Source organism: Gadus chalcogrammus, chromosome 14 (assembly GCF_026213295.1).
Source record: "Gadus chalcogrammus isolate NIFS_2021 chromosome 14, NIFS_Gcha_1.0, whole genome shotgun sequence".
NCBI classification, from domain to species: Eukaryota; Metazoa; Chordata; class Actinopteri; order Gadiformes; family Gadidae; genus Gadus; species Gadus chalcogrammus.
This window is the reverse complement of record NC_079425.1, coordinates 16,735,454-16,753,309: the sequence shown is the minus strand read 5'-3', so window position 1 is coordinate 16,753,309 and position 17,856 is coordinate 16,735,454. Positions and strand designations below refer to the sequence as shown.

General features: G+C 41.9%; 1 protein-coding gene across 1 annotated transcript in view; it reads left to right on the top strand.

Moving 5' to 3' along the window:
* The window catches only part of neo1a (neogenin 1a), a 157,931-nt gene that overhangs the window by 59,290 nt on the left and 80,785 nt on the right, over positions 1-17,856 (top strand). Inside the window, exon 2 of the mRNA XM_056607650.1 lies at positions 8,176-8,496. Within this exon, the coding sequence (XP_056463625.1) occupies positions 8,176-8,496 (321 nt within the window). The remainder of the gene's footprint in view (positions 1-8,175; positions 8,497-17,856) is intronic.

The following is a 17,856-nucleotide window of genomic DNA, read 5'->3' as shown; positions in this document are numbered from 1 at the left end:
CCGACCCTCTCCCTTCAGGCCATGCAATAATGAGCTATGTAGAAAAATGGGTTTGGTTTACTATGCTGTTATTGGAGTTTGTAGGGTAGATTGGAAATTGAAAAAACAAAAAGCGGGTGACTATCTATATTTTCCCTGCCAAAATCAGTTGTGTTCCTGGACTTGTTTATGAAATCAAACAATCTGCATTTTTCGCATTAATGCGGGTCAATGTTCCATGACGGAAGTGAATCTGTCAGTGTCCATGTCGCTGAAGTTTGAAATAATTTATTCCTGTGCAATATGCTTGTCCAAACTACATGGTGGTCCTGAATATGATTTTGTCAGATCACATTCATGACCAATGAATAATCTCGCATCAAGCCAAATGCATTAGTTCCTCTGAATCAGTATCATGAAGCTAACCTCCCAGGTGTCCAATACTACAACCATTGACTCAAAAGACTGCATCAAGCCCACCAGTGATTTACCTTCCATTTCAGAGTCATTGACTTCAGCACTCAACATGGCTGGAGTGAAAATAGACAAGTAATATTTGGCTTTCAATGGAAAGAAGCTTGTTTTAAAATGAGTTATTTTGGTGGCCTCAAAGCGAATCCTTATCCTATTAAGAATTGGATTCCATGAAATGGATACATTTCCTTAACCCATTAAATGATGTACAAAAAAAACCAGTTCATTAAAATGGCAGTTTGTTGGCAGCATTTGTTGCTGAGCCGAGCTGACGTGGCAGGAATGACCCTGGCTCAGCGGTGACCCTGTCATGTTGTCTCTGGGGCTGCAATGGAGGATTTAGCGTTGGGGCGAGTGGACAGGATGACAGAGGACCGGCACGCTGAGAAAATTGGATCCCTTCCTCCTTTTAATCTGCCAGTTGAGCCTGTGCCAGCGTCGGGAAGAAGAAGCCACATTGGGCATAGCATGCCAAACATTCATGCTCATCCCTTTCTTTACGTGCATTCTACCACGCTCCCGATGCCATTTCCTTCCACAGTTATAGAGGGTTTGGCGGCTCGATATCCCATCGAAATCCTCATCGACCACCCTCCTTATGCCAACCATTTCTAGATAAAACCTTGTACAGTGTCTCTCACCACAGTGTAGCTCCTGCCGTGTTCATATGCCCACTGTTGTCACTGTGACCTGTTGCCAGTAACGAATAGGTGGATTTCAGCATTTGCTGTTGTGTTTTTAACATGGGCAGACCGCAAGTTGGGGGGGGGGTTGCTTTGGTTGTTAGCATTGCTAACCAAAAAAAAGCTCTTTACAGTCATCCTTTCCCAGTAACAGTTGGACTGAGTGGGAGAAATAAAGGAAAGTCAAGGAAAGGGTTGAGCATGAGGAAGTGACTGAGGGAGCAAAAGTACCCAGAAATTATCAGAAGAGGTTTATAGGGAAAATAAATAGCAGTAGCTTCTCAGCATGCTGCCACCTCACACAGCGGCGGGGCCATCCACTGTACAGGGAAGGACAGATGGCGGGATGCAGAGCTCCCATTCACCACAAAAGCTTCTTCTTTATTCTCCTTCTCCACACTCCCAGCCATCGTGTCCATTACAGCAGTTTTACTGATTCTCTATAGCCCAGCCTGCTCTTATTTACAAGGTAATATAGACCAGGGATTTTAATGAGGCAATTTGCAGATCTTGGGCTCAAATCTCACCCATCACAGTCACTGGTTCTGCTTTCAGGCCTGCCTGGACTCTCAGTGATTCAGTGGTTTTATTAGTTATTTTCTTATTTAAGTCACTACGGGGTCTCCCTGCCCTCCAGACTGAGCTCAGAAGAACCTCTGTTCCTGAATTGAATGCGGCTGGTTTGGAGAGCGCTGGCAGAGTCTCGAGAGCTGTTCCATAAAGGTCAATAAGGCTGCTCTCTGTCTGTGTTTGTGTGTATGTGTGTCGTAGGGTTGGGGCTTGGGGGGTGGTCCTGCTGGGCCAAGGGCTGAATATAGGGGCTCTTTGTGTTTGGAGAAAAGGTCTCCCCTCCCACATCCCCGTACACACCTACTCTAGTGCCTGCAACCTCTACTGTGCAGCACACTAGATTCTACTCTGTATGTCGTATTATTTTGCAGAAAACGGCATACGTTGTATGTGTTTACGACTACAGGTTTTGTTTTCTCACATTCTGTAAGCTGTAGGTGTTCAGAAGGAGAAAGAGAGGCAGTCAGCCAAACAGGATGACCAGCACACGCACCTTCACTCACCATCACTTTAAGCAAGCCCTTCAATGTCCCTGAATGAACAACATAGCATACGAGTTGGAAGTAGGTTACTGTCCCCAAGTAGAAACGGCTAGATGGAGGGAGGTAGGAAGAGAATAAAGGGAGAGCCGTTGTAACAGGGAGAGGGATAGTAACAGGAAGATGGAGAGGGGTAGTAACAGGAGAGTAAGAGAGAGAGAGAGAGAGAGAGAGAGAGAGAGAGAGAGAGAGAGAGAGAGAGAGAGAGAGAGAGAGAGAGAGAGAGAGAGAGAGAGAGAGAGAGAGAGAGAGAGAGAAGAGAGAGAGAGAGAGAGAGAGAGAGAGAGAGAGAGAGAGAGAGAGAGAGAGAGAGAGACTGTTAGGGTCGCGGCTTGGCACAACCTGCCATTTCACCGTCTTGCCTGTGTAAAACCGAGGGGGCTTTGGCAAGGAGAATAATTTGCATTTTCCGGATGTTTATTATTTTTATTCAAGACACTTGCATGCAAAAATTAGTTGACGACATCTGAGTGTAGGCTACAAATGCGATTAACAATTACAAGTGAAAACGCTAACATATTCTTTATTTTGCTGACCACATGTTTTTATCCTGACAAAAGCCTCGTAAGGAAAGTTCCTCTCCTGCTTTCTCCCCCGTCTTTGTTAAACCAACTGCATCCCCTTCTCTCAAATGATGGTCAGCTTCTCACGGATTTCACCGTCTCTCCAGTTATAACTACTCATGTTGATATCGCCTCTCTCCCTGGTGACAGGGAGAGAGGTGGTAACGGGGAGAGCAGTGTAACTGGGATAGAGATGGTAACGGAGAGAGTTGACTGAACAAGGATCTGCAGAGCATGTCATTTAAAGGGGAAATCCGCTGTAAAATGAATCCGGGCTATGTTTAGTATGATAACAAGTTTGAATGTTCGTTAGGGAGCAAAAAAACGCCAATCGACGCATTCTTCTCAATAGTTCACCCGTCGACGCCATCTTGTCTTTAAGGCACGATAAGTTCATTGGGGGACACAGAGCTTGCGTGTACAGCCTTACATCCGTTAACAACAATCGACTTATCGAGACCTGGAGACAAGATGGCGTCGACGGGTGAACTTCTGTTGGTATTGTGTGTCTTTTTAATAAACAGTCTGTAGACTAATAAAGTTATCAATGCCTCGTTTTACGGGTGGGAAAAAAATAAATAATAGAAAGATTCCGTTGTGATGCAGATAAATTAATAATCTGAATTTTAACAAAAAAACAAATATATATAATTGTTCACCTGCTGCAACAACAGGGATAATTTTTGTAATTTTAAAATTAGTTAACTTATCTTCAATGTGTATTGGCAAATCATATTTTTCTTGACGCTATTGCGATTCAGCCTACAAATTGCATGCACGCAAACTCACAGCCAGACACAAGAACGACCAACAAGTTATTTTTAAATTTGACTAAGAGCAGCTTTTTTTTTAATGACATAGAAAAAAAAGATTAGAAAGAAAACTGAATCTGTTTCTTTTGACATACTTCCATATTGTGTTGTAATTCATTGATCATTGCGTTGTTCATAGAAAGTCCTATTTGTGTCAAAAGCTTTTATTTTCTTAGATGAGGTAATTCATTGCCAAGAGATTCACACCCCTAGTAACCTCCCAACCTGTTCTTCACCCATCCCGCTTTCCTGTGCCTCAGCTGCAGTTCATCATATTTCATACTCAAAACACAGTTCATACTAAAAACATAAGATCTATTTACCCCCTTCTCTTTCTGATGTTACTCTAGGACAGGGGTGCCCAACCTTTTTTGACCCAAGATCTACTTTTCAAGTAGCCAACCTCCCGAGATCTACCGGGGGGGGGGGGGGGGGGGGGACTTCAGTGGGGGTTTCATTCCGTCTGCGCACGGCACCTTCTCAACAATATTCAATAATATTCCTCCCACTCAGGGTGAAAATGGTAGGTCTTAGCTCATTTCCCCTCAGCCATGCCAACGTTTAGGAGTGCGTAACTACTGTTGACGGCTTTCAACTGCTGTTGACAGCGCATGCGCTACCGCGCGTATATGTCCTGCGCAAATTTTATTTGATTAAAAAAAATATCTATATATATATATATATATTTTTTTTTCACGCCTCGCGGTCGACTTGGGATCTGTCGGCGGTCTACTGGTAGACCACGATCGACTGTTTGGGCACCCCTGCTCTAGGATAATACTGTAACTCTGTTGCTATTTCCAGAAGCAGTTAAATCAGATTAATAGTTTGGGTTTGCGTGTTCTCCACGACTCCGCCAACAGACAAAATCTAAGTAATGTATCCTTAAGTGCTGAACAATCAATTAAGAGATGAAACATAAATTCCTTACATTTGGGTTTCTTGCTTTTGTTGTTTTTTTTACCGTGGAGATGAAAGGGTCCCAGGTTTCTGTCGATGTCTGCCAATTTTATTTTGGTGTATTTGAATTTTTTTTCAAGACAATGTTTGCCCACTGTTTAACTTTTTTTTAATGACAGAATATAGGTCTTTGGCCTTTTATGGCAGATGCTCATCTTGTCCTTCCTGCTTACCTTGTTATTTTATGTCCCTCCCTCCCATCCTTATTCCTCGCTTTACCTTTCTTCCTTTGTCTCTCGAACGCACAAAGCCTTTTAGGACATAATTTCTTACCATGCATGAGCTCTGTGCATGTCATCCAGCCTGTTTTTCATTTGTTTTTGCTGCATCTCTAATTGTTGGCCTACGCATAACTTGAAAACACTCCAAACAAGCTAAAATCAGAATCAACTAGCGTGCTTTTATGTTCTAAAAATATGTTCCGATTTTTATAGGCAAGAATAATTGAGAGCCTTTCATCTCCTGTGATGCCTTTCTTTACTGTTGTTCTGCCATATTTCGGCTCATTAACCTTTTAATCATGTGTCAAAAACAACGGATCCCTACATAAACTTGTATAAGAGGCTCTCTAATGTATCTTGTTGAAATTGATTTCAGAGACCTAGATATTGAGACCTTGATCGGTATGATTTGATATGTGGCCTTTGTTATTCCTCTTGGGGCTCACTAGGGCCCGCAAAGAATTACAGAAGTTGGATAAGTGCTTTCTTATTCCTTGCACTTTTTCTCAAAAAGTATTAAGAGGGGTAAGAGTCATGACACTATGACTTATGATTCACAATTAACATTTAGACCTAGGGCAATGCCAGTGTCCTTCAAGGCATTGGTGCTGATTTGGAAGGATTTGAGCTGAATGACTCTTGTGTTCTGGTTTGTGTAGATTAGAGGACACAGACTAATGAGCAGAACGCCAATCTTGTCTTTGTGTCCCCCAACCTAGCCCCCCAGCAATGCTGCTCCCTCTCCATCTGTCATGGAGACTTCCAGTAAAACACACTCCTAGTACTCTGTTTAGTAATGGAATGTACATACACCTGAAACCATCCGCTATTTATCTTTTGAATGAAAGCGTAAAAAAAGTGTTTCCTTCTTGGCAAGGGTTTGTTTCTCCTTTCTGCGGTGCAATTATTTGATAATTATCGTTATTCACATATATTACCACCCTGTCGGGTCTGGCAAAGAGTGTAAGGCTATATAAAGAATATAGACTTTATATATTATATTTTGACATCTTACTTATTTTTTGCTTTATCTGAAGTCAACAAACCTTTTCTAGTATATTCGTCCATGTGGTACTTACTATGCCCAGTGATGTGGCCAAGAATGGATTCCAGGGGCGGTTGATAAAGTTTCCGAGACATATATTATAATGGTTACAGAACATGACACTTTACTTCAAAATTTTTATAGATGTTGAAACCTAGTTCCCCCCCCCTTCAAGGTGCAACATGTGGTTCTGCACATTAGCAGTGTTCGTGTGTGTGTACAGTGCCTATGTTTGCGGGCGCTACCAGATTGTGCCTTCTCAGGGCTTTTAGTGTGATGCCTGATAAGTGTTGGATGCGCCACAGGCGGGATTCTATTCACACAATCCCCTCTGTAATTTTGCTTAGGTATACACAGTGAAACTGTGTTTCACTGTGAAACCTGTTGTATTTCTAAATATTCCAGTGTTTCCCCCAGCATTGTATGGTTGAGGCGGCCGCCTTAACAACAATAGGGCCCCGCCTTGACTACCAATGTTAAAAAATGATTGAATGATGATTTTTTTTTTTAAATATTAGTTATTTATTTTTGTAAGATTTTTTAATAATTATGCATCAACAAAGTGTAAAACTATTGTAGGGAAAGAAAACATACTTCCATCAGGTATAAAAAGTTAAAGTTTAAATAATCATTAGCATTAGCTGATTGTGCAAAAGTTTTCTAATTTGTCTGCAACATGTATGTCCCTGAAAAATAAGTCCCCAAAAGGTTTGGTACCATTTCGCACAAAGGAGGAGCTATAATTACTATTGCAAGTAGTGAACATTACTCTATCAGTCATGAAAGGGCTTCGAAAGTTATCAACTTGGTGGAAAGGTACAAACCGTTGCCACATTATCACTGAAATCCGGTAGGGCTCTGGTGCTGCATTCCAAGCGAATTGCCTAATACAATGGCATCACAACAGTAGTATATGAGCTCGAGGCATGTGTGCGAGGCAATTGTTTTCTCGGCATTCGTGTTAGCGCAATACAGTATTCCGTCTTCAATTTGTAGCCATCCCCCCTCCTGGGTTTCATAATACTTTTGCTTCTGTTCTACACAATCATTTATGAAGCCTACTTTCTATTATTAAGTAACCCAGATATAACCCCTTTCTTCGCCACTGGCCTGCCGTCCAACTAAATGGTTAACGCGATACATCAACAATAGCAGAGCCTTGCCTCCTCCTTGAGCCAAAGGCCTACGAATAACTAGCCTGAATGCTTAAAAAAGACCCAGGCTTTATATACTAGCCGCAAATTCAGCTCTACCCATCAGAATTTTACATCCATTCAACGAATGAACTTGAAAGGGGCCCTAATAGTAATATCTATTGCTAGAGATGGAAGTGGTCAATATATGTTCTGCTTCAATATTCAATTGAAGCCTAGCAGTGTAATAGTGTGCGCTTACATTTTCATTTACCAGGGTGAGGAGAGACGACCGTATTGCTACTGCAATGGTTAGCACTCATTACATTACTTCTCTGTGGATTTTGCACAGAAAATGCCGTTGCACAATGGAGAAATTACTCCCTAATAGTTAAAAAGCTGAAAAAATAGTAAGATGGTCTTTCTCTTATTCCCTGTCTCTTTCTTTTACTCGTTTCTCCCTCGCTACTTCCTCCCCATCTCTGGAGACATGCCATTTATCTTGGAATAGTGCAAGCATATTTTAAACTACATTAACCATTCAGTCACTTCTTTCACTCTGTCCCTGCATTATTAAAACACCTTCAGACCCATAATTATTCCTCCAGCCCTAGTCTAGTCGCAGACCAACTGATAATTGGTGTTATTTATCTCAACAACACCTCTGTGTGACTTGTTGGCTAGGGAGTATCTGAATAATGGATGAGGACAAATGCAAAGTAATTGCACTTTCTCTTGGCTCGGCCACTGTCCATACCTGTTTTGATTTCACCATTTACCGGTATGAGGAAATGGCAGCCAATATCTCTGGGTGGTAAATTAATCTACCATCTTAAAGATCATACTGGAGGTCATATTCACCAGCAGTTGTGCCAGGACTAGGTCAGGTTTGCTGGTTGACATCTGTTCTGATTTCAGTGGGACTTCTGGTTTTCTAGTGTGAAGTCGCTCAGGTCTTAAGTGGCCTTCAGTCATCAAATAATACATTTTGTGGGTAAAGTTATATTTATCTTAACCTACTTTTTGCCTTCAGTAGCACATTGTATTGGAGGTGGAATCATCAAATTACAAACTCATGAGCCTCCTCTCTCCCAGCGCCAAGTGCCCTCTTTGAAATCCATATTGGGCTAATAGATGCATAATATCATCAAAGAACCAGCTCTGACCCCCTACCGTTCCTCTCTCTGCTCCTTCAGGTACGACGGTGCCCCCCTTCAGCCCCTTCTGGTTCACCTCGGAGCCCCAGGACACCATGGCTGTTCGGGGTGGGCTGGCGCTGCTCAACTGCTCGGCACACAGCGACAGCGCAGTGGCCCGCGTGGAGTGGAAGAAGGACGGCACGTTCATGACGCTGGCCTCGGACGAGCGGCGGAAGGTGCTGGCGGACGGCTCGCTGCTCATTTCTCAGGTGGTGCATTCCAAGCACAACAAGCCCGATGAGGGGACCTACCAGTGCGTGGCCACCATAGACAGCTTGGGCTCCATCTCAAGCCGCGTCGCACGCCTCTCCGTAGCAGGTGAGCTAACCCCCCCAAACCAACTGCTCTTTAAAGGTCTGGTAAATAGCATGGAATTATTCTAGTTGAGGTTGTATGAACTACAAATACATCCTCTTATTTTTATTTGTGAGATTTCTAATTTGAAGACCGAGAAGAGGGTAGGTGGATACTATTGCATTGTTTGTCTCCCGGTGATGAGCGAATGCATCTGTCAATGATTTGAAATCAGACCTTGAGTGGCTTTCAGTTGGCATTGGTTAAGAATAATAGAAGGGTTTTATGTAGGCCTAAACCGTTAAGGTGTTCACTAACTAAGCTTCCGTTGCCGTTCAATAGGCATATGAAAGTTTTTAATTCTGGGCGAGGTAGTTTGATGGCTGCAGTGTTTGACCTTCGTTTGTGAAATATTTTATGACAATAACTTTCATATTGAATCCTTCAGTTCATCCTTGATGTGAAGTTTTTAATTTGAGAGTGCCGATAGCAGAGGGGTTTTCTGTATGTTTATGGCTCCTACAACCCATAATTAAACCATTTATGTTGTCCTCACCATCGCCATGGGAAATCTAATGACCTGAAGGTCATTTAAGCACAACAATATCAAATATTTATTTTTATTTTTGTGTGACTTGGTTTTAGGCCTGTTTCAACAACAGTTCAATATGAATAGCTAAATTACCCAAATCATTGTGCCTGAATACGTGCCATACTTTGGGCTCTTCTGGGATTTCAAGTGCTACTATTGGTTACTTTTATTTTCCATTCCTAAACCATGCTTACTGCAGAGTAGACAGGAAGTACATTATTATTATTATTATTATTATTATGCTACGTTGACTTCAGATATCAAACAGACACCCACTGAACTCTACCTGGGTCAGCTATGATGGAATGTTGGAGCCAATCAATTCTGACCTGGAGGGAAAGTTATTGGAATCTCTTTTCCATTATCATGCACACCCTGGAGTGGAGAGGCCCCAGACACACTCTCCCTCTCCATGAGTCACATTGCACACATTACATGCATTGCTTTATACATGGATATGTGTAGGATGCGTTGAGCGCGAGTATTCATTGCCCTTCTTGAAACACAGATCGGCATGCACGCACGCACGCACGCACACACGCACGCCGAGGAGAGCCTGTGATACATTTCAAGCTTACTGGCAGGTGGCCAATAAAAAGGTTAATTGCTGGGTAGAAGAAGCAGACTATTAGTCCGCCATCAGAGCAAGGGACCAGCGCATGGTCGATGAGAAATAAAGGTGATGAAGCCCAGGGGTTGGGGGCCGCTAACGATGACCGAGCCCCGGATGGCCTCGTCACGGTTGGGTAACTCTGCACTGAGCGGTCACGGTGCCAGGCTGAGGTTTTTGGGGATGAATCAATGAGCCTCAACTTCCCCCATTACCATCATCACTTGCGGTATTACATTGAAGGCTCAGATATCCTTCATCCGCCATTGAAAGGGACACCTTTTGCAGAGGCAAGATGGTGGCTTTGCAGCCCAAACTGAAGTGCTGTACTGCAATCAATCGCTGCACCATTCCAAGTCTTTAACGTTTTGAGTATATTCTGGTTATACGTCACAAGCCAGTGATATTGGACTTCAACATCAAAACTCTTTTTGTGACACTTGTATTCTGGGCTTGGGCACTACACATTTTCTTCATACCTTCATTCTATTTCACTGGCCTATACGGTACGAAAAAGGTGAAAGAAAGAAAAAACTTAAAAGCTTAAAGGCTGAGCTGCTGGTCATAAGTAATTGAAAGAAGAATGTATGAAATTTTATTTTAAACAATTAGATCAGTCTTCCCGGGTTTAACATAGATAATATGTGGATGCAAGAATCATCAAATGACCTGCTTTTAACTGTTCTAGAGGCAGGGGTGTTAATTTCCAAAAAGGAAATTATCTATTGGGGATAGTTAGAAATGTGAAACATACCCATTTTGATTGCGTTTCGGTTTGTCTATTGTTTTATGCAGGGTACTTGTAATTTGCCTATTGTGCAAAAATATTGACCAAGTGTTGCTGGCCGATGGCTTTGCTTGAAAGCCCAGTCTCCTCGTCAGTATACACTAATACACAGTCACGCATACGCATACATTTTGAGTTCCCAGCGTCAATTGGCTGTAATACAGCGCTTAAATATCGGATAAATATCCATTATTTTTCTAACCTTAAAAAAAATATGTGTTCAAACGACATGAACTGCTGTTGAGATGAGTGATACTTTCAATACACCACCCGAGTCGTGACCTGTGCATCATATTCTATAATAACATTATTAAACTAAAATAAATAAAAGTATGGTGTATTGTGAAAAATACTGCGATGTTGATATCATCTCTCCTACATTTCACCTTGCCTGCATTGCTTTCCTGGCTTCCTCCTTTCCTACTCCCATTACCCCCTGCCACACTCTGGTTTGTTTTTTATTGTCATTTGAGGAGATTTATAGAGTGAACAAGGCGCACACAGCAGTGTGTAGCCCAGACCCAGCGATACACTAGTAATGAGAATTCCTTCTCTCAACTGTCTTGTCTTCTCACACCACAAGTCCCCCCCCCCGCTACCATTACTACTACCCCCACAACCACCCTTGCCCCATTCCAGCCCCAACTCTCTTTGAACTCTCCCCTCTCCTCTGGGGAGGCTTGCGGTGAACCCCAACCCAGCTTCTCTCCACGGGGGAGCCTTGCCAAATGAGGGGATAGCGGGCTCATTTCCATTTCTGTCTTTCTCTCTCCGTTCCCTTCCACCCCCTCTCACTCCCCCCACCTACCCTCACACATACCCTCTCCACATCTTCAGTTATCCTGTATCTATCCTCCATACTGTGTCCCTGCCTCCCTCTCTCAACCTCCTATCACTATCGAATTGCACTCTTTCTACCTGCTCCAGCTGCCGTTCACTCCCCTCTGTCAGTTCCCCCCCCCACTCCAGATATCAGCCTGAGTAATCCAGTTTATATTTAATCGACAGCTTGTTTTTTAAATGTATTTATTTATTTATTTATTTGTTCATTTATTTTCGTACCTGTATCTCTCGGAGCAGCGGATACAACATGGTATTCACAGGAACTCTGCATGCATCACGTCTGTCGACTGCTTTCTGTTCACACTCGTCCTTTGATTGAGTTGGGTGCTCTTTGAAGGGTTTAGGTTGGGGGTGTAGCCGAAACGCTAATCCTCTGTTTGATGTATTTTAATATATGTAGGTGGAGGGGAACCCCAAGGACACAACTGCTTCGAAATACTTTATTTCAAAACAAATATACAGACGGCAGTAACATCACATTTATGATGTCCTTTGTGTGTATCTTAGTGAGGCATTTGAGGACACTCATTAATATTCATTTGTTGTACCAATGGGTTTACAGTGTATGATATTGATTTTTAAACCACAATGTGAAATCACGAAAAAGCTGCCACACACAATATTAACATTTTGTGTTGAGATTTGATATTCATCTGATTTATTTTATTTTCAGTCTTGCTCATTGGTCGATACTGAGGCAACAGTAGCAGCTCACATGTAGGTGATGATTAGTGATGAATAATGCCTCCGAAATGACAAATTAGGATTCATAATATAAATTAATGTGGGTATAGGTGGCTCATGGTCCCCAGAGGATTAGGAAAAGCACACACTCTTTAAAGCACATTCAAGCAGAAATATATATATAATTTTTGTAACTGGGTATTAGGGTTGGGCGATTTGACGTACATATCTCTATGTACATCTCTATTATTTTAGGGATGTGTTTTTTTCGGATTTTTTGTAATTTTACTTTGCTCATTTTAGGGCTGGGCGATATGGACAAAATCTTATATCACGATATGAGTAATTTTATATCACGATATGGATATATATCACGATATGGTATTTTTGAAGTAAATTAAAATAATAAATGGCTTAAAATAACCATACTTCACATTTGATCAGTTTTTTCTTTTATTTTGAACTTGAATTTCCATGCTTACAAAGGAGTAAGTAGCGAACAATCTGTCATTAACTGCAGTGTCATATAGTGCAAACATCTTGTAAACATTGAACTGTTTTTTCAATACAAATAACATTTTTAAAGGTGTGCTTCACACCTGCCTGGCTGTCAGTCAGTGCAGTGTAATATAAAATAAAAATCACAGCATCACACAAATATTTTAAATACTAATTATACACTTATAAAATAAAGTTATGTGCTGTGCAAATAGCTGGTGGTAAAAATAGAACTGTTTCTTCAATACAAATGAGATTTTTTTTCAAGTTAACAGGTGAGTCTCACACCTGCCTTGCTTCAGTCAGTGCAGTGCAATATAAAAAAATATAAAAATTGGCCAAATCTCTCCCGGTAGACACTTTCATATCGTCCACGGTAGGATATCGTCATATCGCCCAGCCCTAGCTCATTTAATGTTCTGCATCCTCAACAATTCGACCATGTTAACAATTAGAATTGAAAGCACAATTCAAAGCGTGCACAAAGGAGTCTTTGACAAAACAGGGCAGTGGCTAAATTACCATCATTTTTCTTTTTTTATGTTTATCATTCCCTCTTCATTTGGAGGCTGCAAGTGTAGATTTACTTAATCTGACCCCCTCTGACACTTATTTTCAAATTGTGTCAGACAGCTGTTCAGCCTGTTTGCAGAGACTATTTCTTAGCAAAGATCTCGAGGGGTTTAGTTTTGTTTAATGTAAGTAGAGTAGCCTAGGGTGTGATGTTTCAGTAATATTTTTTTTAAATGAATGACCCTGGATGTCAGAAGATGGATGAAGGCAAATTCAATCAAACAGCATAAATATTGGGTAGCAATCAATCACAACAATCACACAAAAAAATAATAAGGGTGTGCCTATTGATTATCATAACGTAAATTACTTAAATTAACTATAAACCAAGAATAAGGACGTATTCACACCAGGAAAGTCTTTCAATTCGCTCTCGTTGGTCCGGACCAAAATACAATGTTTTCTTTTTGGTTTGATGCGGTAAATCCAAATATCCAACAGACCTCTTTGCTCCATGTTGAGCCACGATCAATTTCCACCCGACGGTCCGACAATGTCCTGCTAATCTTGGAGTCACCGCTAATTAAAATTTTTTTCCCATAATGCGCACGGCTGAGTGGGAGCCAGTTACGTCCAAGGAGGCGTATGATTTTTAACTGGATCGGACCGAGGTGCGGTCGCTTTCACATCTCAAGCGAACCGCACCAGGGTTTGTTTGGAAGCGAACCGACTGGGTCTCGGTCCGACCCTTTGGTCCGCACCAGAGTTCGATTTCCTGTGTCATTTTTCTCAAGTCACACCATGCATGATCGCTGATTATTATTATTATGGCAGTACAACAATAAAATTACATGTGTTTTCACGTCTAATAATCATACTTGGTTTGCAAAGGCCGTAACTTGTCATTATGACTCATATAAATTCATATAAATACAAGAAAACCTTTCCAACAACGCAATTGCATCTGCCGCTGGGCAGGGTAGGGGAGGGGCGCTGGGGGAACACGATGGGTAACGGCCCGATAAGAAAGGGGGCTCGCAGGAGGCTGGCGTGGACGCCTAGTTGTAGACGACGTCTACAACTCAGGGCGGACGTTGATCATGGGATGTGCCGTCATGAAATCCCATGAAAGGAAACTCATCCTGCAAGGTTGCCGTAGTAATTTTTGCTGCGGGGTTGAAGTCATGGCCAGTTGGCCACCAAGAGTGGACGTGGTGAAAGCATGCAGATACAAAAAAAAAATTGCAGCCCGGGCTTGGTTAGAAGTGAGCAGAGGTTCTAAAATGCTCTGTGGTGGAGCTACAGAGAGAGGACTAAGGGGTTTGGGCCTTAGGCCCAATCCCATTTCTACCCCTTACCCCTTCCCCTTACCCCTTCAAAACAAGGGGGGGGGGTAAGGGGAAGGGGTAAGGGGTAGAAATGGGATTGGGCCTAGTTCTCCAGGAGGAATAGTGTCACCGGGGAGTCTCCTGCTCAGCGGGAAGCGGGAAGGAGATGACAGCTTCCAGTTTCAGTGTATTTAGCGACTGATTAGGTCGACTGGGTAGCTGCAGAGACTGACTGAGTTGGACCCTATCTCTGCACTCCAGACAACCTGGTGTGTGCGTGCGTACAAAATGATTCGCCTCCCCCATTGGTGTGTCATGTTACTTCCCATCATGAGCTCCATTGTGCTGTGATATTGGGAGGACGTCCTCAGCACTGGGCAGACGGAATGCTAACGACGCAAGCAGTCGCTGTCCAACTGTCTGCCTTTATCACACAACCTATTGAGAGGCCAGATTCAGGTTGGAGTCAGGGGGCAGGTTACCATGGCAACATCTATGCGGTATAGTGACTATTCTCATTATTCATACCTGCATGGAACACGCAGAGGGACATGGAAATGTAACTGGAGGATGAGCTCCTGAAACTGGGATTCCTGTTTTCATGTGTTTTTGTTATCATTTTTGTGTATCAGCTGGCCCAGTCTTAGAAGTCTTACAACTAATCATATGTTACTATGATATTGATTAATATCTAAGTGTTCTAATGTGTATATAGTACAATGTATACGGTTCTGGATTTGCAGTGAGAAAGTAGACTAAATATTCACTGGCAGAGTGGGCCGAAAACCAAAATGTTTAATCCAAAACTAAACTATATAGCCTCTATTTTAAGGAATTGTTAATGAATCAGGATCTCAAGTGAAAAATGCAAATCTACTTCAGTGTCATTGACCCCTGGCACCATTGATGGGAAATGGCTTGAAAAACGATTCAATTCCAAGAAACAACGTGGTCGCCACCCTGTAATCTGATATCATTTCCACATCAGGAGTGAGAGTAAATGCGACTGAATCTTCTTTGGCTGGTGGCAATTCTTTACACAAGAGCAATAACTTCCTGATGTAGAGTGGTGGTGGTGCTGATGATGACCTGTGCCCACCCAAAAGCTAGTCAGGGGCCGCATACCTGATGTGTCGGGCAACCGTTATACCATGAATGTGTTTCAAAGGCTCCTCATAGGTTATTACCGTTAAAAAGGGGCAATCCCAGGGGAAAACATCAGGCATATTAAATGTCTGAATTGTATTTGGAAAAAATCTTTAAAATCAAGAAACAAACAGGAAACTGGCTTTCTTTAAATGAGTCTGAAACCTTGAACCTCTTCCAAGCTGTATGTTTCACATTTTTTCCTGTGTGAGCCACACCATACACCTTCTCCATCTGCCTCCACCTGGCAGTTGAGAATCGAGGACCTTGGCACACATCTTGGTTCGCAAGGAAATACAAAAAGATTGGGGATGACTGCTCTAATGTTATGTCCATCAGATTAGGGTTTTATTCGGTTTTACTTAATAATAAGCATTTATAGTTTGTGAAACACTATTTAAAGAATCAGAGCCTAGTTTCCCGAAAGCATCGTTAGCCTAAGTGCATCGTGAAGTGTGTCGTACGAGCATCGTACAGTTTTCAGACCGTTTCCAGAAAGCATTGTTAGTAATGAACCTCGTGAAAACGCTCGTAGCTAACGAGGACTCCAGGGGTACCTTATGCGGAATCAGATAAAGTCGGCTCTCTTTGCTGCGCAAAGCATGTTTCAGAAATCGGTACCTAGTTGTCACACAAGCTATTTTCGGTTTTTGGAATATGGAAGGGGGGAAAATGCAGTGAAAAAATGTACCCACAGTGCATTCAGGATTAGGACCGATACATATGTCGGCCTAGGCCTAATCAATTGTGTTTTTAATATCTTTAGCATTCAAAGTATTGCAGTCTATTATTTTCGTAGGCTACTCTGCTGTTGGCCTTGATGGGGAGATATTTTAACGCTTTTTAACCCCATTTTCCTGCGACATTCCTGCGACAGTCTCCCTCAGTACGGAGCCCATTTCTGAACTGTGTCAGTAGACAGTTACAATCCTACGTACGAACGTCGTGAGTGCAGTGAACGCGCGTTCATGTTAAGAGGAGTTTCGGGAAACCCTCAAAAGAAATTCACGATGGTGTCTGATCAATCTTATATGATGACTACAAACCATGTAAATAGTGTTGTAAATAAACTTCTAATCTTAATTTGGTGTTTTATTGGTCCTTAATGTGCAAAGAAAACAATGTGCAAAGTAAATAAGGTGCAAAAATCAAACCGGAGAGTGATTCCGGAAATTATTTTGTTAGAGGAACGATCGCAGACCTTGCCGTCTCCGTTGCATTGACGGATAGTTAAAAAATATTGCATGTGCACGGAGAGGGCTCTCCGTGTCTACGTACAGCACTTTACGGAGGACTATAAAACGGCCTTTAGTCTTATTTCAGTAAGTGATTAAATGGAAAAGATATGTTGACGATCATATGACATATTAACATGTTTAAAGCTCTCTTTCTAAAATTCCTAAAAAATTGGTTTTATCTCAGCTGTATGGAGGTGGAAGCTATCACAGATGCGGTGATATATTAGGCCACAAAAAGATATGGTCCCCATTTCTACATTATCCATTATTTATATATTATCCAAAATAGGTTCATTGAGATGCGGCAAACGGTTGACCGTATCTTTTGTTCTTTATAGTTTGGTTAGAGGAAAAAAATAATCGTGGTTTAAATTGAAAAAGCCTCATTAATTCATGCACACGTCGTCACTTCTGTCTCCACTTCCACAGACTTGTTTTGAATTGGTAGTAGATTCAGAAATATTTGCAAATCATACTGTTGTTCATTCTTTTTTTAATTTTTGGTAAGTGGCATTTCAAAGATAATCAAACATGTAACGTCCAAAACAGTTGGCAAACAAAACCAACATATCAAACACCTGAGAGGAGAGAGAGACAGGAAGGGGCAAACACAACAACTAACAAAGACAGCCAGAGGGCCATCACAGGGCAATGTAATGGTTTACCTTACGTCTGCTGGATGCTGCAGTGCACCCAGCATACAGACAGCTACTGCCTCACTGTTAAGTGTTTTTAGACCCCCTGATAATTATTTCCAGAGTAGCTGTCTTGCCGTGCGTGCTCTGAAGCTCCCATTGTGTTACCAGATGAGTCCCACAGTCAAACCAAAAACACGTAGGGTTCTCTACATCCTTCAATTTTGTTTCACAGCTTAAAGGTTAAAGTCGTACTTAGGCTGACTTGTAATGCCCTAATATATTTATTTCTATGCTGAAAGAAAAAGGAAGTATTCATTATTTCAAAAAAGATTCATAGCCTTGCCAAGCTTTTTTTTGTTATAATGAATCTTTGAAGTGAGGTATACATGAAGAATATTCTTCAGAACCGACAGAGTAGTCTTTTCATTAATCCTGACCGGCTCATCTTCTTTATGTTCCACCCGTCTCACTCTGTTGCCTGTCTGGAATGGAACCCAAAGATTCCTT